The 19945-nt window shown below is 36.3% G+C and overlaps 1 protein-coding gene across 1 annotated transcript in view; it reads left to right on the top strand.

Annotated features, from left to right (window-relative positions):
• The window catches only part of CPD (carboxypeptidase D), an 80813-nt gene that overhangs the window by 3964 nt on the left and 56904 nt on the right, over positions 1–19945 (top strand). The window contains exon 2 of the mRNA XM_042917187.1: positions 2806–3053. Within this exon, the coding sequence (XP_042773121.1) occupies positions 2806–3053 (248 nt within the window). The remainder of the gene's footprint in view (positions 1–2805; positions 3054–19945) is intronic.

Raw genomic sequence — 19945 nt, 5'->3', positions numbered from 1 at the left:
AGACTAAAAGCGGTAAATTTCTAGCTACTGTAATAGGTATCACTTTGTCTTGAAATCCTTATAAGAGTAGCATTCATACTTTTAAGACTACATAAGTAAAATAAGGAAGCTCTAATAAGTGAATTTTATCGCTCAAGTAGATTGCAAATATTTTGTTCTACAAGTATTTGGTTAGGCCTTTTTTTTTTTTTAACGTTTATTTATTTTTGAGACAGAGAGAGACAGAGAGAGACAGAGCATGAACGGGGGAGGGTCAGAGAGAGAGGGAGACACAGAATCTGAAACAGGCTCCAGGCTCTGAGCTGTCAGCACAGAGCCCGTAGCAGGGCTCGAACTCACGGACCATGAGACCATGACCTGAGCCAAAGTCGGCCGCTTAACCGACTGAGTCACCCAGGCGCCCCGTGGTTAGGCCATTTTAATATTTCTGAAAAGCATTGCAAAAAAAAATGCCAAACAGTGAAAACTGCATTTAATAGAGAATCTTGGACTTTAAATTTTTTTTAATGTTTATTTATTTTTGAGAGAGAGAGAGAGAGAGAGAGAGAGAGAGAGTCAGAGCACAAGCAGGGGAGGGACAGAGAGAGAGGGAGACACAGAATCTGAAGCAGGCTCCAGGCTCTGAGCTGTCAGCACAGAGCCCGACGCAGGGCTTGAACTCACAAACTGTGAGATCATGACCTGAGCCGAAGTTGGACACCGAACTGACTGAACCACCCAGGTGCCCCAAGAATCTTGGACTTTAAAGTTTTAATTGAAAAATATACAATTAAAACAACATGCTTCACTTATTTCGAATATGCAGTTATCCATTTTAGTTTACTAGAATATGAATGCCATGAGGGCATTTTTATGTTTGTTCACTGATGTATTCCCTAGGGCCTAGAACATTTGGCACATAGTTGACACTTAAAATTTGTTGCTGAATGGATGCCTGAACTAGGCTAGGCTTCTTGTAGCTCTCCCAAAATCACAGGGGGAGAGAAAAGCACTTAAATTATTTAAGGCATACGTATCAGAAAGTAAACTGATAATACCTTAGCAGTGGGTGCCAGATGGGTAGAATGGAATTAGAATGTTAGAATATATACTTAGGTTTTGTTTCTGTATCATTCTGTCACCCAAGGGCTAGCATTGGTAGTGGGGAATAAAATGAAAGCCTGAAGGCAGTGATTCCCTAGTCACTAGGATGTTAGATAGCTCCAAAGGAATGAACATTTGTTGAGCAGAGGATATAAAGCTGTTGTGCTGGAAGGTGTTGTATGTGTGTTAATTCTTGTAACAATCCTGAGAAGCAGGTAGCATTAATCCCCATTTTACAGATGAGAGAGAAACTGGGGTTCAATGGTTTAGAGGCAGTAACTTCTGATCGTATTTTGTTGCTGGTTAGTGACAAGTCTGGGAGACTGAATGTTCTCCCCCATATTTGCCTGGCTCCAGACCTTGTGCTATTGCTGCTACTCCAAATGGCATCCTCTGGTGTCTGGAAGATTGCTAATAATAATTATATTAGTTTTTAACTAGTCTCTTTTCATAGTCTATTCTAGTATTTAATCACTGTTTTCATTGGCTAAGTTCTGTCTTCTGATGACCAGATTCTGTGTTACCAGTAATTTTCACTTTTTGATATTCTCTGGGATGGTATTGATGATACTTAAAATAACCTTTCAAATTAGACATATGATAGATCTGATTTTCTTTGAAGCAATGAAATGTTATATATAGAACTTCTGTAGGTCAGTTCATTTCAGCCACAAAAAGGCAGAAGCAAGAAAATCCAGTTTAGAGGGCCAAGAGGAGAGTGTTTAATCTGTACTCACAGTAATAGTTTAAACTGTTACATGAGAGACGGATGTATAAATAGGACTTGAGCATGTTTTTGCCTCTAGCTTTCACCATAAAAGGAGTTCTTCAGTATTTCAGTATCTATAAATTTCACCAAATTATAAATTGGTTCGCTTAGAAGTAGAAACATAAAAAAAAATGTTTCTTTTATGGGAGCAGCCCTGTCTGCATGTCAGTTTATTTTTTAATGGGCCAATCAGAAACATTGGGCTTAGAGCTGCTTCTATGGTGACGCAATGGAGGACTAATCTTTTATGTGCTATATTGTTTTTCTCTGAAAGCAGCTCACTGTATCAGGTTCTCCCCACCCCCAGTCTTCTCAACTGTGGCTTCTCTTTTGAAAATGTGAATTTAGTATTCAGTATATTGTGAAACTGGAGTGAGGCAAAACACATCCTGTTTTAAATTAGACTTCCTACCTGAAACATTTTTGGATAGTAAATATAAAAAATCATGAAAGTCACTAACGTAACTCATGTATTCAACAAGTATTTATTTATACAAGTCATGTTTTCTACAATGTTAACATGTTACAAAATACAAGTCTTAGGTTGAACTACATGAAATTGCCACTTTTGTAGCTCAAAAAGTGACTGAATACTTGGAAGTTCATATTGTTCAACCTAACGCCAAATTTGAATTCCCTGAATAAGATGTCTTCTGAAACGTTAATTTATACTGTGATTCAGCTAATTTTTTAATGGTGGGAAAATTCTTTAAAGTTGATTGAGGTTAAGTTGAATTACAAAAACCATTGGACTGAAATTTGTTAAATTGATGATGCTTTCTTTCATTTTCTTTTTTGGTTGTTCTGCTTGTAACAGCTGATAGAGTTGTCTTCTGGGTCTCTAAGAGAGATACCTGAGTTCATTTATGAAAGATGTAGAATTTTTAAATACATGGCATTTTCTGTGCCTTTTTTTTTTTTTTTGGTGATACATGATTTGGTTGTTTTCAAAGGTTTGTGCTTTCTGGAAATCTGCATGGTGGCTCTGTGGTAGCAAGCTATCCTTTTGATGATTCTCCAGAACATAAGGCCACTGGAATCTATAGCAAAACCTCAGATGATGAAGTCTTTAAATACTTGGCAAAAGCCTATGCATCAAACCATCCCATAATGAAAACTGGTGCACCTCATTGTCCAGGAGATGAAGACGAAACTTTCAAAGATGGGATCACAAACGGCGCACACTGGTATGACGTGGAAGGTATGGAAAGGCCTGAATTTGCTATCTTTTCCCCCTTGTTCATTTAGCTTTCTTCCTTCCTCTTTCTTTTCTTTTGTTTTTAAATTAAGTAAGCTCTACGCCCAACATGGGGCTTGAACTCATGACCCCTTGAGATCAAGAGTGGCATGCTGTACCAACTGAGCCAGCCAGGTACCCCTCATTTAGCTTTCTTATGTATACTCTGAGTGGAAAAGAGGAAAATTTGAAGAATTCTAATTTTTAAAAATCTCCTTTTTCTATTTTGAAATTTTTAATCCCCCAGTAACGTTGAAACACTGCAATGAAAGCCTGTATATCCTTCATTTAAATTCCCCATCTGTTATCTTACCCTAAATGCTCCACCTCTCCCGTCCTTTCCTCCCACACATTCTCTTTTGCCAAACCATCCAAAAATAGGTGGCAGATTCCTTAATACTTCACCTGTAAGTACCTCAGCATGTATTTTCCAAGCACAGACACAGTATTGTGTACAACCATATTATCATTACTGTAACTGAGAGATCAATAGTAATTCAGGGGGCGCCTGGGTAGCTCAGTTGGTTGAGTGTCCGACTTTGGCTCAGGTCATGATCTCATGGTTTGTGGGTTTGAGCCCCACATCAGGCTCTGCGCTGACAACTCAGAGCCTGGAGCCTGCGTCAGATTCTGTTTCTCTCGCTCTTTGCCCTTCCCCCACTCATACTCTCTCAAAAATAAATAAACATTAAAAACTTTTTTTTTTTTTAAAGACAGTAATTCAGTACTACCATCCTATATTCTGTCCATAAGTCAAATTTCCTTTATTATTCCCCACATATCCTATATAGCTCCTTTGCTTCCAGATCAGATCAGATCCAGTCAAGTTTCAAGCATTGGATTTGGCTCTTGTGTTTTTATAGTTTCCCCAATTTAGAACTGTTATATCAATACTCTCTTTTCTTAATGATGGTGAATCCTTTGAAGAGTTCAGGCTTTTCAGGTTCTTGTACTATAGAACATCCCATATTGTAGATCTGGTCAAATTTTCCAGCAAGACTATTATATAGATCATATCACATCAGGATGCACATAAAGTGTGTGTGTGCCATGTGGCCAGTGGACATCTTAGTTAATGGATGTTCTTAGTTCTCTCCATTTTTAGATAAGGGCACATTTTCCTTTTATATTTTAATCTGTGAGGTGACCGTGAACTTTTTACAAAAAAATTTTTTAATGTTTATTTTTGAGAGAGAGAGAGAGAGAGACAGAATCCGAAGCAGGCTCCAGCCTCTGAGCTGTCAGCACAGAGCCTGATGCAGGGCTCAAAGTCACAAACCACAAGATCGTGACCTCAGATGAAGTCAGACATCTAACTGACTGAGCCACCTAGGCGCCCCAATCATAGAATGTTTTTTTAATTGTGGTTGAACACACACACACATATATATAACATAAAATTTGTTAGTTGAACCATATTTAAGTATAGAATTAAGTGGCATTAATTACATTCACAGTGTTGCACAACCATGTCCCCACTGCCTACTTACAAAACTTTTTCATCACCCCAAACAAACTTGGTAACTATTAAGTCATAATTCTCCATTGCCTTCTAATCTCCTATCTCTGTGAATTTGCCTATTCTAGGTATTTCATATAACTGGAATCATATAATGTTGTCCTGCATCTGGCTTATTTCATTTAATACGATGATTTCAAGGTTCATCCATTTTGTAGCATGTATCAAAACTTCATTCTTTTTTTATGACGGAGAAATATTCCATTGTATGTATATACCCCATTTCATTTATCTATTCATCTATTTTTTCAAGTTTGTTTATTTTGAGAGAGAGGGAGAGAGCGTGAGCAGGGCAGGGGCAGAGAGAGAATCCCAAGCAGACTTTGTGCTGTCAGCGTGGAGCCTGATGTGGGGCTCAATCTCATGAACAGTAAGATCATGACCTGAGCCAAAACCAAGAGTTGGACCCCTAACCAACTGAGCCACCCAGGTGCCCCTCCATTCATCTATTGATGGACACTGGATTGTTTTCACCTTTTAGCTATTGTGAATAATGCTGCTGTGGATGCTGGTGTACAAGTATCTTTTTAAGTCCTTGTTTTCAAATCTTTTGGATGTGTACTCAAGAATGGAATTGTTGGGTCATATAGTAATTTTCTGTTTAGCTTTAAGGAACCACCAAATTGTTTACCACAGTGGCTGTACCATTTTACATTCCCACCAGTAATGTACAAGGGTTCTTATTTTCCATGGAATATTATTTTTAAAAGAGTTGTTAAAGTAAGCTTGTTTACCTTCCTTTTAAATGTTATGTAAACAGCTATTGTGCTTTTTAAACTTTTTGTGTCCTTTGAATAATAACTTTTTTTGTTTTTATAAACTCTTAGATTAATTAAGACTAAACAGAAGGAAGAAGTTAACTCATGGAAATGTCATGTGTAAAAACATTTTCTTCTCTTAGAATCTGCACATGGTAAAATGCCTTGTTAGCTCTTCCTTACTTTTTTATTGGCCATTAGTCACATTATAAAGTGTCTTATGATATTTCTTTTAATGTGCCTTTATTTAAAACTTTGTGTTATTCTTTGACTTTTTATGTCAAGCACTGTTTACCCAAATTGGGTCCTAAGTTTGAGGACTTGATACTTTCTAGAGTGTTTTGATTCCCCTACAGTTTCTACCAATGTTTCTTGTGTGTAACAAACATCCATAAAGAGGTTTAAAATAATTAGAAGCCATTTCTGCCCATTACAACTACAGGTGATTTGAAAACCATTTAAATTTTTTTATAGATAAGGGACATAGTTTGATGTTTAATCCCATTTCAATCTTCAGCAAACATATTTAATAAAGCCTGTTCAGGAACTGGGGGTATTAAGATGTAGTCCAGTTGCTTCATTAATTTGAGATATTATTTAAAATAATGTGCTAAAAATAATGTACTTTTCTTTTTTGGAGAAAATCATAAATGATTAGAAAATAATTTCTAGTTGATGATTGAGGATGGTAAATCTGTGTTATACTATTAAAAAAACAAGGGTGCTGCCTTCACAGTAAGTAAGATTATTTGGAGAAACCAGATATGAGATTTTCCTGATTCTTCAAACATCTGAAGAAGCTAAACTTTGCTGCTGCCATTATTATTGTTTTTATGAATATCAACTTTCCTCCTTCTCTAGCTGGATGGTCAGACATATTATCTATTATTTCTACAACAACTAGCATATCTTTCTTCCTACTCCAGTAATACTGAGCAGTTTTGGGAGTTTCAACAGGGCAGATTTTGTTTATCTTCCACAGGACTGCAGTGAGTAAGATGTTGTGAAACCTTGTGACTAGGCATATATTCAGACCCGGATGTCCTGGAGTAATTTTACCGATGCCTTATGATGTGTTTAGAAATTCTAGCCCAAGGAGGTATACGCTTTTACGGCTAAAAGTGAATATATTGATTTATTCCAATCCTTTTGCTTTATAGGAAATCAAGACCCCAGAGAGGAAATAACTTGTACGATATCATTTATTCTTTTAGCAAATATTTACTGAGTCTCTGCCACATCCCATATACTGTATTAGGTGATGGGAGCAAAACAGGAACAATTTCTGCTCTCAAGATCAGGCAGTGTATTAGAAGTATGAGGTATGGGGTCATCTGGCCCCACCACCTTCACCTTGGTTGCGGGGCTTGACTCAGCAGGTCTAGCTGACTAAGGGGGTGGGCCTTGCTTCTCTCAACACGTCTCTTAAACCTGCAGGATCCCTCTAGGGGATGACTCTCCTAATAAGGCCTCTGAATGAATAGTCATGCTCTGCTGCTAAAGCCTTGTTATTGTGAGAGCCTAAGCTGAACTTAATTCATGGAACAGGCTTACTTTTTTTTTTTTAACCACAGTGTGCTGATTTGTATGCCTCTTGTCTACCATTCTTATTTTCTTTCTAAACAGTTAAGAAGACATACAAATCATCTGATGGTTTAATGTGTTTATTCCAAAGCAAACTGATGAAACTGAATTGTAGTTCTAGGTCAACTTCTAAGACTTGACTTCTTTCAACTTATAAAATTTTTAAGAGGGCATGTAACCCCAGACCACCTATAATTGAAATTATATGATCAAAAGCCACCCTTTGATGTAGCTTTTAGAAATTTACTTGGGCAGAATGCTGTTACATTTCATTTTCTTGCGAATAGAAGAACTCTAGAAGGCAGAGTAGTATAGTGGCTAAGGGTAGAGCTTTGGAATCCTGATGCCTTGAGTTTGAATTCCAGCTCTACTATTGACTAGCCACATACGTGTGTGTGTGTGTGTGTGTGTGTGTGTGAGAGAGAGAGAGAGAGAGAGAGAGAGAGAGAGAGAAGAAGAGAGATCTTGGACAAGTTAAGTAATTTCTCCAAGCCTCATTTCCCGCATATATAAAATGAGGATAAATACTATCTACCTCATAGTATTATGAGGCCCAAGTGAGAATGTATGTAAAGCACTGAGCCTAGCAGCTGGCACAATGGCTAACTTCTCTCTGGTAGAATTTAAACTTCATGAGGGCAGGACTTGATTTTTTCAGTTTTCTATTTCTAGCTCATAGAACTATGCCTGGTCTATAGAAGGGAAAAAATAAGCCTTTTTTGAATTTTGAATAAGTGAATTCTCAGCACCTGAAAAATGAGTACACAGTTATTTAAAATCTTAGATGATCTTTAGATGAGATAATCTTACAAAAATTTGTAAAACTGTTCCTCCTAGTTTCGTTCCCACTCTGAGAAAATAAGCTTGTCTTACTGGTAGATCCGAGATGTGTATTTTTCAGACTTTTTTTTTTTTTTTTTTATTGTGACCTACAATGTAAAATACCTTTCAGTCATTTAAATACATTCCATATATGTATAAAATTGAAACATTTCATGAAACAATAGTTAACTTTGTGGCATATTCTGGTATTGTTGTTTTCCAGTCTCTACCAGCTCATTAAACAAAAAATGCTTATCTGAACCTACTTCTATATTTCACAATCCACAAATGGGTCATGGCCTATAGTTTAAAAATGCATTGTTTTTGGTCACTCTATGGTAAAGTTGATTTATTTTCAAATTCTAAGTAGGAACAAAACACCTTATAAATTGTATGTGGTAACTTACTATTTAGGCTTTTTATTTTGCCCTGTCTTGTTTATATGTCAGCCATTTCCAGTGAGGACTAAGCCATACATGTTTATCTAAAATGACTTACTTTTAGATTGTTTTCTGTGTTATTTGAATGAGTGCTGAGATAGGAAATTGGTCAGAAATATTGTCAGGCCTGCGTGTGTTCATGTGAGTCTATGCATTCTATGATTAATTAAGCCAGCTGCCAGAGGCTTTATACTTACGTCTTTTTGAACCACTATTAACTTGGGACTGAGTCTTTTCAAACTGGTAATTATGAATTTTTTTCTGCTCTGGAAGAAGAAAATGTTGTGTGGATTTATCAAACTTTTTTCTTTCTCCTTTTATACTTTATTTCAGACTTTTTTCCCCTTCTCCTTTTATGGGCAGAGAGTTATGAAATGTGACCAGATAGCATATAACGTAAGAAATTCAGTTTTTTTGTGAGTATAAACATCTTTGATCATGTGGACAAGTATTCTTTGCATAAAGGGGAGGTCAGACTGAGCAGCACTGATGTACTCTAAATATTGAGGTATATTTGGCTTGAAGTAGATTGCTGGTGGAAAGGGAAAAACATGGGAAAAACAATTACCAAATTGTTTTGAACAGCATGAAAGTTATATTTGCTCCAAAAATGAACTGAAAAGCTTATTCTTGAGGAGCATTTTCTGTGTCATTAAACAGGGCATTATGGTAAAAATGTGGAGAGAAGGGAACCCTGGTGCACCGTTGGTGGGAATGTAAATTGGTACAGCCACTGTAGAAAACAGTATGGAGGTTCTTCAAAAAGTTAAAAATAGAAATACCATATAATCCAATAATTCCATTATTGGGTATTTACCCAAAGAAAACAAAAACACTAGTTTGGAAAGATACACACATCCCTATGTTTATTGCAGTGGTATTTACAATAGCCAAGAGATGGAAGCAACCTAAGTGTCCATCAATAGACAAATGGATAAGAAAGATGTGGTGTGTGTGTGTGTATGTGTATACATATATGTATGTGTATGTATATACACAATGGAATATTACACAGCCATTAGAAAAGGATGCATTTGTGCCATTTGAGACAACATGGGTGGACCTAGAGGATATTACGCTCAGGGAAATAAGGCAGACTGAGAAAGACAAATACCATGTGATTTCACTCATAAGTAGAATCTAAACAAACGAATGAATAACTAAACAAATAGCTGAATCAAATCTATAAATACAGAGAACAAACTGATGGTTATCAGAGGGGAGGAGGGTGAGACTTGAGCAAAGTGGGTGAAGTGAATGGGCAATACAGGCTTCCAGTTATAGAATGAAAAAGTCATAGGAATAAAACACACAGCATAAGGAATACGGTCAATGATGTCATGATGGAGATGTATCGGGATAGATGGTAGCTGCACTTGTGGTGAGCACAGCATAATGTATAAACTTGCCAAATCACTGTGTTGTACACCTGAAACTAATGTAACATTTCGTGTCAACTATACTCAAATAAATACACAAAAAGCAAAACAAAAATGAAAACCCAGGGCATTATGGGTTAATCATATGACACCAGAAAATCAGAATCTGTTTGAAACAAAAAAGAATCAAATAGAGAGTGTAAAACTAAAAAAAATGCAATATCTGATATTAAGAATAGACAAATTTGTAAATATAGTAGATTTTAAACATGTTTCTCTCCGTATTTGTTGGGTCACAGAGACAAAAATATCAGTAAGGACACAGTGGATTTAAATAACATAAATAAATCAACCTGACCTAATGAACATGTACAGAATACTGTCCTCACATCTAATTTTCATGCAGAGTCTTTACTAATCTGAAGTGTAGAGGATAGGTAATTTACCACTAGTTACACTTATGGAAGATGTGTCTGGTTCTATTAGCGCTCGTATTACTTTGTTTTTAAAATTATGTATTACAAGCAAAGTAGCAAACCTACAAAAACCTAAAGCGTTCTTATACCTTTGCTTATTTCACATTTTAATATCAAGTCTAAACTTACTGTTATGACACTACAAGTCCCAGAGTCTGACCCAAGCCTACATTTCTGGTCTTCTCTCCTACTTCACACCTGTACTCCTTGTCCTTTCCCTAAAATATGAACTTTTGGCTATTTTCTGGATTGCTTTTCTCCAGTTCCCCTGTAAGTTCCCTGAAACCTCCAGTGTAGTAACCGTCACTCTTGCCTTCCCAGGGTTTTTTGTTAATACCATCAATATAATGTTTATCCATTTATGTTGTTAATAGGTTTTTGTGTCTTCTGCTAGAGTGTGAATTATTTGATAATAAGGACAGTGTGGTACCATTTATTTGGAGTTATCTTTATACAAAATGTATTGGCACAGAAACAGTGCTAGAGGAAGAGAGACTAGGGAGGTTTTTACAGTTATTTGGAGCAAGGTCTTTCTGGGAGATAAGGGCTCTAGCTAGAGGGATTCTGTGGGAGTGAAAAGGGAGGATGAATATAAGAAACTACAAAAAAAATTACAGGATTGACCATCAGTTAGACAGTAGAACAGAGTGTCCAGAAGAAGGACTCAAAGATATAACTTGGAAGTTTTGAGCCTGGAAAAATAAGAATGATAATGAAAATGGGAAAACTAATTGGAGGAGTAGAGTGTGTGTGTGTGTGTGTGTGTGTGTGTGTGTGTGTTCTCACTAGGTAGGGAGAGGAGTGTAGATTGGGGATGGTACTTGATGTTACAAGTACCCAATGGGCAGTTGGGAAATAGGCTCTGGAGCTTGGGAGAGAAATCAAGATGATAAAGAGATTTAGGACCTTTGAGATGTTGAAAGCATATGTGGTATATATGATTTTTGAAAATTGAATTGATATTGTTTCCTGGCATAATTTAATTGCTTAGAGCTGGAGCCAGAAATTCAACTAGAATATATATATATATATACACATACGTATATATATACATATATGTATATATATACGTATGTGTATATATATATATGTATATATATGTATATGTATATATATGTATATGTATATATATACATATACATACATATATATACATATACATATATATATAGAATAGAATGCATATATAAATGAGCAGATGGGTGGGTTTTTGTTTTCTTGTTTTGTTTTGTTTTGTTTTTGTTTTTACCTCCAAAGTGAATGTACTTCTGGTTTTGTACTGAGATGTTTTCTTTAAGTAATGCTGGAAGTTCAGATATTAATTCTCAGTCCATCGTTCATGCTTTAAGAATACTATTGATTGTCATATGTGCATTAGTAAATGTGCTTTTGGTCTTACCTGATCTTGTACACTAAGGAGTTGATTGGACCTCTTCCTTTTTTTCTCATTCTCATTGAGTGCTGCCTGATTTAAAAGGAAAGCAAAAGGTAAAACTGTTCTCCAACAGAATATTTGCTTCTACCTGAGTCAGGGGTTTGCTTTAGTAAATTGAAATATAGCCTGATATAAAATCTGACCTTTAGGAGCTGTGCAGTTGTGTATTTTGTAATGTGGCAATAGACTTATGTGAAGGTTGAGAATCAAACATTAATCACTACTTCAGGATTTGGTCCCTAAATCTTCAGGTCTGATGTTTAGAAATTAGATGTGCTTTTTCTTCTTTTTTCTAATTAAATCAGGTGGTAGAGGATGGGAAAATACCTTTAAAAAAGAAGGAAAGTGCAGTTCAAAAGTTGTGTGGGAGATCCTGTTGACCAACTTAAACAAAACTGAAAACAGATGCAGGACTGTGTAATTTAGTTTAACTTTGTAGAACCATATCATTAGCAAATATATATTCAGTGGGAGTGGTGAAGGAAATAGATTTTCATAAGATAAAGTTGCTGAGAATACAAAGACTAAGTTCAGTTAAGATTTGGTCAAAGTGAGGGAAATTGTTTTCAAGAGCAACCTCTGTTTTTTCCACTCATTTGACTCAGATGTTCCACTTAAAATTTTTTAGGAGCCCTGTGCTCATTAGCTTTTAAAAATATCTCAGGGAGTGCAAGATTATCACTTACTAAGTCACTATCTATAAAGAAATTATTCACAGATGTCAAAGTTGTGAGAACTTCTCACTATCCTTTGAAGTAGTTTTATTAAAGAAATAACAGTAAGCTCCAAATTTAAAAATAGAGTAGAAATTGCCTATCTCTATTCCTACACTCTAAAATGCTCGTCCTAATAAAAAAAATACATTGCAGTTGTTTTCTGTGAATGATTAATAGGGTTCTTGTATGATACAGTTTGATAGTTTGTAGTTTGGCCTACTAAGGCAAGTTAAAAAAAAAAAATCTTGGTATGTTTAAGTCTTAACACTGAAGCATTGATTGTATTTTTTCTATTGACTTTCTGCTTATGACGTAAGAGTGAGTCATTCATGAGTGTCCCATTTTTGAATGAAGAGTTGAATGTCTTTAAGTACCTCTCCTCCCCCAACAGAACTAGATCTCTCTGTAGTGAGAACAGTAATAGGGACTGGTTCCTTGGTAAAGATGAATTGAGGGTCTTAAAGCATATGAAAGTTTGTTGTTAGACAAATGAAGGAGGTTAATGGGTATGAGTTGATCGTTCTATCAGAACACTTAGCTACCTGTTAACAATAAGTAGTGATCACAATTTGTATTACTGGACATATTCCTAATGGTTACACTTTTAGGCTTATTTTTTGGTACAAGTAAAGGAATGAGAGCATTATAGGGTTTATGGTTCATTGCATTCAGTTTTTTCTGAGCATAGAAAGCTCTGGATTAGTAAGTAAGGATTTTTTTTTTTTAAGTTTTCAAAACTTTATTTAATCTCTGTACCCAACACTGGTCTTGAACTCATGACTCCAAGATCAAGAGGTACACACTCTTCTGACTAAGCCAGCCAGATGCCTGGGTAGGTAGGTTTAAAAGCAAACTTTATACCTTTTTTCTTTCTTTGCCATTTCTCCTTATGAGTAGAGGAAGTAATCTAAATCAGTGGTTTTCAAACTGAGGTATGTGTGGGGAGAAGGAAGAGACCTGTTTGTTTTGATAACTTTAAAGGAAATAAATTTTCCAGGCCTTCCATACCTACTCTTTCCTAGAAAAATTGAAAGAGATGCTTGCTGTGGGGGTTCAATCACATATCCTCTTCTCCCTCTTGATTGAACATAGGCATACTTTTCTACCCATGTGAAGCACACTGTGGTATGTTTTGGGTTTTGTTTTGTTTTGTTTTTTAATGTTTATCTATACCTGAGAAAGAGACAGTGCCTGAGCTGGGATGGGGCAAAGAGAGACAGAGACAGAATCCAAAGCAGGTTCCAGGCTCTGAGCTGTCAGCACAGAGCCTAAGGCAGGGCTCAAACTCATTAGCTGTGAGATCATGACCTGAGCCGAAGTCTGTCACTCCACCAACTGAGCCACCCAGGCACCCCACACTATGGTATGTTGACTCAGTTTTACAAACTTCTAGGGCACCAAAACAAAAAGTGACTTTTGGTGATTACTTTAGTGGTATTATAAAAGCATCAATCCAGGGATGCCTGGGTGGCTCAGTCGGTTGAGCGTCCAACTTCAGCTCAGGTCATGATCATGCTGCTCGTGGTTTGAGCCCCTGTGGGGCTCTGTGCTAACAACTTGGAGTCTGGAGCCTGCTTTGGGTTCTGTGTCTCCCTGTCTCTCTCCCCCACCCCTGCTCACGCTCTCTCTCTTTCTCTCAAAAATATACATACATACGTACATACATACATACATACATACATACATACATAAAGCATCACTCCAAACTTCTTATTAAAAGGTATTTTAAGGGGCACCTGGGTGGCTTAGTCGGTTAAGTGTCTGACTTCTACTCAAGTCATGATCTCACGGTTTGTGAGTCTGAGCCCTGCATCCAGTTCTGTGCTGACAGTTCAGAGCCTGGAGCCTGCTTCAGATTCTGTGTCTCCCTCTCTCTCTGACCCACCCCTGCTCACACTCTATCTCTCTCTCTCTCAAAAATAAATAAACATTAAAAAATCTTATTTTTAATAAGAAATTTTTTGAAAGATATTTTTAGTAATTATTACCTGTTCCATTTATTGTTTATCAAAATTTATAATTTTGCCTTTCTGATGAGTTTTATGCCAGTAGTTATTGTAATAATTGAATCTAGAAGACAAAAATTAATACTTAGGACATTTAAGTCATTGAAAATTAAGGAGGGGAGCCTGGGTAGCTCAGTTGGTTGAGCATCCAACTTCGGCTCAGGTCACGATTATGCGGCTCTTGGGTTCGAGCCCCATGTCGGGCTCTGTGCTGTCAGCACAGAGCCTGGAACCTGCTTTGGATTCTGTGTCTCCCGCTCTCTCTACCCCTCCCGTGCTCATACTCTCTCTCTCTGTCTCTCTCTCTCTCTCTCTCTGTCTCTCTCTCTCTCTGTCTCTCTCTCTCTCTCTCTCTCTGTTTCTCTCAAAAATAAATAAGCATTAAAAAATACTTTAAAAAATATAAAAATTTATGCTATCCCTGAAATTACATTGTTTGCAACTATTTGAACTTATGATGAAAACTTTTATTTTTTTTTAATTTTTTTAAATGTTTATTCTTAAGAGGTGGAGGAGGGGCAGAGAGAGGGAGTCACAGACTCCAAAGCAGGCTCCAGGCTCTGAGCTGTCAGCACAGAGCCCCATGCAGAGCTGGAACTCATGAACTGTGAGATCATGACCTGAACTGAAGTTGGATGCTTAACCAACTGAGCCACCCAGTGCGCCCCAAGATGAAAACTTTTAGATATCAACTTAAAAATATGTGAAGTGTGGGGTACCTGGGTGACTCAAATGGTTGAACAGGTGACTTTGGCACAGGTCATGATCTCATGGTTCATGGGTTCAAGCCCTGCATCAGGCTCTGCGCTGACAGTGTCCTCTCTGTGCCCTCCCCCCACTTGCGCTTTCTCTCTCTCTCTCTCGAAATTAAAAATAAACTTTAAAAAATGTTTTAAAAATATGTGAAGTGTTGCATGATTTTTCCAAATTATTTTGTTTTGAATAAACAAGTTTGAAGGGTTTAGATAGCCCCCTGAGAGACGAATGGATAATAGAGGCTTGCTTATTTATGATTGTTAATAAGTTGGACAAATAACAGATTCTTTATACTATTAGTATGGTGCTTTATTGCTTTGAGGCATGCCAATAATGAATGTTCTACTCCCCAAATTAAAATTTTTTTTGACTGGATAAAGATGTTGTTCTGAAGTCTGATATTTAATCCTTTAGTCTATGTTGAGCCACATGACATCCACTTAAAAAAAAAAAAAAAGCACATGTATTACTGAATCTGGAAGTAGCTGCAGCTGTCAGTAACATCAGGCTTATCTCCAGATGAATGGCTGTTCTCTATTACAGGGAACTCTAGCTTTGTATAGGTAGGTTTTTGTTGAGGAAAAGATCAAGATGACAGGATCTGAACCAGCTACTCAGTAAAGATTATTCATTATATAGAGTCTTTGACATTTAGTGTTGGAAAAATAAATGTTAAGTTTAACACAGATAACAAATAATGCTTATTTGTGGCATCTTGCAAAAAAATTCTTAATTCATAATTCAGTTGATATCTTAATTTGCTTCCAGTTTTTTGATGATTAAAAAAATTTTTTTAATGTTTATTTATATTTGAGAGAGAGAGAGAGAATGTGAGCGCAAGTGGGGGAGGAGCAGAGAGAGCCAGAGACAGAATCTGAAGTAGGCTCCAGGTTCTGAGCTGTCAGCACAGAGCCCAGCATGGGACTGAAGCTCACTAGCCGTGAGATCATGCCCTGAGCCAAAGTTGGACACTTAGTCGACTGAGCCACCCGGTCACCCTTAAAGAAATAATTTCTAAACTGAAATTTGAAATTGGTGAATAAAAACTTTCTGATATTCTAAAGATGGGAGAGATTTATCTTTTTTTTTTGTCTTGCAAGTAAAAGTTACTTTGCTACTATTCACATTGGAGGGCTCCTATGAGTTTAGAAATAGGTAGATTCAGTAGATATCACAACTCATAAGTTGTTTTCTGAGAATAGTTTATTATAGACTCAAAGAAAATGTGCTTTTATAAGATTTCGTCAAGAAAAGGATACTCTGTATATAGCTTTCTATTACTGATTTCTATGTAATTCCATCATGTCAAAGAATACACCTGGTATGATTTCAGTTCTTTTACATTTGTTAAGTTTGTTTTACAACCCAGGATATTGTCTGTCTTGATGAATGTTCCATTTCTACTTGAAAAGAGTGTTTATGCTGCTGTTGTTGGGTGGGATATGCTATAAATATCATTTAGATTTTGTTGGTGATGGAGTTGAATTGTAATGTTGTCTTGGTCAAGTGACCCTTTTATCATTATGTGATATCCCTCTTTATCCCTGGCACTTTTTCTTGTTCTAAAGTCTACTTTATCTGATATTAATAAAGCCCTTCCATTTTCCCATCTGATTTGTGTTTGCGTAGTATATCTTTTTCCATTCTTTTACTTTTAACTTGCTTATACTATTATATTTAAAGTGAGTTTCTTATGGACAGCATGTTAATTGGCTCTTGTTTAATCATTTGACAATTTGTCTTTTAGCTAGTGTGTTTATACCATTTACATTGGATATAATTGTTGATATGTTTGGATTTAAGCCTAGTTTTAAAATTATTTTTCTGTTTATCCCTTTTTTATTTTTTAATTCTACTGCTTCCTCTTTCCTGCCTTCTGTGGGATTCTTTGAGTGTTTAGTATTTTATCTATTGTGTGGTTTTTGTTTTGTTTTTTTACTATAGCTCCTTTGTATTGTTTGTTTTGGTAGTTGCTCTAGGATTACAATTTACAGCTTAACTTTTCACAGTTCTACCTAGAATTGGTATTTTGCCACTTCAGGAGGAATGCATAGATCTTACCACCACACCTTTACCCTCCCCCACTTTATATTGTAGTTGTCATATGTATTATGTGTATATACATTGAAAACGCCACCAGACAATGTTATGATTTTTTCTTTCAACTGTTGTACATAAAGAACTTAAGAGAAAAAAATAGTTTATTATATTTACCCAGATATTTACCGTTTGTGTTGTTCTTTCTTTCTGGAAATCCCAAGTTTCTCTCTGGTATCATTTCTTTTTAGCCTGAAGAACTTCCTTTAACGTTTCTTTTTTTCTTTTTTCTTTTATTTAAATGTTTATTTATTTTTGAGAGAGAGAGAGAGAAAGATACAGAGTGTGAACAGGGAGGGGCAGAGAGAGAGGGAGACACAGAATCCGAAGCAGGCTCCAGGCTCTGAGCTGTTGGCACAGAACCCGATGCCCGGCTTGAAGTCACAAACTGTGAGATCATGACCTGAGCCAAGGTCGGAGGCTTAACCGACTGAACCACCCAGGCCCCCCCATGCATTTTCCTGGTTCTCTGAATGTCAAATAATGTTGGGGTGTAGGCTCGACGTTTCGGATCTTACATTATGAAATCTGAACCTTGTTTAAATTTTATTTTAAAAAATGATGATTTCTTTGTTTGTTTTAGCAGTGAGTGACCCAGTTGCATTCAGTTGTAAGTTTTGACTTGCCTCCTGTGGGCTGTGATTGAATGTCAATTTTCAAAGCCTTTGTGGTTCTGTTCAGATCTATTCTGTGTACTTACCTCCCATGGACCAGTGTGGGACCAGGGAAGTGGTCTGTTTTGTAATTCAGTTCTCAGTGCCTTTGGTATGCTTTTTAGGGGCATGCCCACTCATGTGCTGTTCAGGATTGAGCCCAGGGATTCATAGACAACTCTATGGGATCCCTTTCTTAAGGTCCCTCCTCTATACAGTACTACCAACAGCCCCTAGTTTCTAAGGTCTCCCAGTATAGATGATAAATAAAGACATGAAAGGATATGCAGTATCATTCATTGTCAGGGAAATTACAAATTATAACCACAGTGAGATCCCACAGCACACCTACTAGAATACTTAAAGCGAAAAAGTCTGACCAGTTGCTTGAGCAGTTTGTTAGGTGAGAATGAAGAACAACTGGAACATTGATGCATTGCTGGTAGGAATGTGAAATGGTCAGCCACTTTGGAAAACAGTTTGATAGTTTCTCATAAAGTTAAACTTATATTTGCTGTATGACTCAGCGATGCCACTCCTAGATATTTATCCAAAAAACATGCAATTATATGCCCACAGTAAGGTCTATACACAACTCTTCATAATAAGCAAAAACTGAAAACAACTCAAATACCCATCATGTGAATGAATAAACAAATTGTACTACATCCTTGCAGTGGAATACATAGTATAATAAAAAGGAGAATTTACATATGCAACAATATAAATGATTCTCAAAGGCATTGTGCTGAGTGAAAGAAGTCTGATACAAAAGGCTTTACACTATATGATTTCATTTATATGACATTCTGGAGAAGACAAAAATATAGGCAAACAAGTTAGATTGGTGCTGAGAGAAGGGAACTTTCTGGGATGATACAAATGTTCTGTATCTTAATTGTGGTGGAGTATACAGTTACATGAATGTGTACATTCATATACTTAATGAATGTACACATTCATGTAACTGTATACTTAAAAGGGATGAATTTTCTAGTATATAAACCATACCTCAATAAACTTAACTTAAAAAAAAAAACTGTAAAGGAGCTTGTTGATTAGAGAGACCGTCAAAATTGTTTTGAATCAGTTAACTTGTACTTGAGTATACAGGAACTGAGAGACTCTGTATGTTTCAAAGAGTAGAATTTAAAGTATCATGCAAAAAGATTTGTCTCCATATGCTGTTTTATAGCCTTTTTTTTGTTATTACATGGTAAATATCATTCCCATAAATGTGTGTCTGCCACACCTTAACTAGTAGCATAGTAGCCCATTTTATATGATAATTTATAAACTGATCCACCACTTTTGAGTATTCACGTTGTTTCCAGTGTTATTCTCCTTCAATTTGTTTATTTTTATTTTTTTTTCAGTTTATTTATTTTGAGACAGAGAAATAGAGCATAAGCAGGGGAGGGGCAGAGAGAGAGAAGGAGAGAATCTCAAGCAAGCTCTGCTCTGTCAGCACAGAGCCCAACACAGGGCTTGAACTCACAAAGTGTGAGATTGTGACCTGAGCCAAAATCAAGAGTTGGATGCTTAACTGACGGAGCCACCGGGTGCCCCTCTCCTTCAGTTTAAACACTACAGTCCTCATTCCCCATAGCAATTATCTTGGAATAAATTCCTGGAAAAGACATTTCTGTGTTAAGGTTGTGCCTATTTTGAAGATTCTATACACATAATTATTCATTTGTTACCCAGGAATGTTCTATACTCCCTTTATTTTTATGGATTTTTTTTCTTAGTTTCTTTTTTAAATGGTTTTAAAGGTAGTTTTTGAATCAACAAATATTTTACAATTGTTAGCTAGTTAAATCTATCATTTTTTTCCTTTTATGCTTTCCTACTACTTTGCTGTCATACTTAGAAAGACTTTCCTCATCCTGAAAGTATAAAAATATTTATGTTAACTTCTAGTTTTGTCTGTGGTTTCACTTTTACATCAAATTCCATATGAGTTTAAGAGTTTATTTGGTATGATATGAGGTAAACTCACCTATATTTTTTGGCACATAGTTGATCAGTTGTTCATGTAACAGTTGCCAACTAATTCATTCCCCACTGGTTTTAAATGTGTCTTTAATCACATTGCAAATGCTTTTGTTTATGTTACTGGGCTTTCTAATTTGTTCTATTGGTCCATTTATTTTGATTTTAATGCACTGCTTTAGTAAGTATAGTTTTATGATATCTTAATATGTGGCAATAC

The sequence above is a fragment of the Panthera leo genome, chromosome E1 (assembly GCF_018350215.1).
Source record: "Panthera leo isolate Ple1 chromosome E1, P.leo_Ple1_pat1.1, whole genome shotgun sequence".
Lineage (NCBI taxonomy): Eukaryota > Metazoa > Chordata > Mammalia > Carnivora > Felidae > Panthera > Panthera leo.
This window is presented reverse-complemented; position numbering and strand designations above follow the sequence as displayed.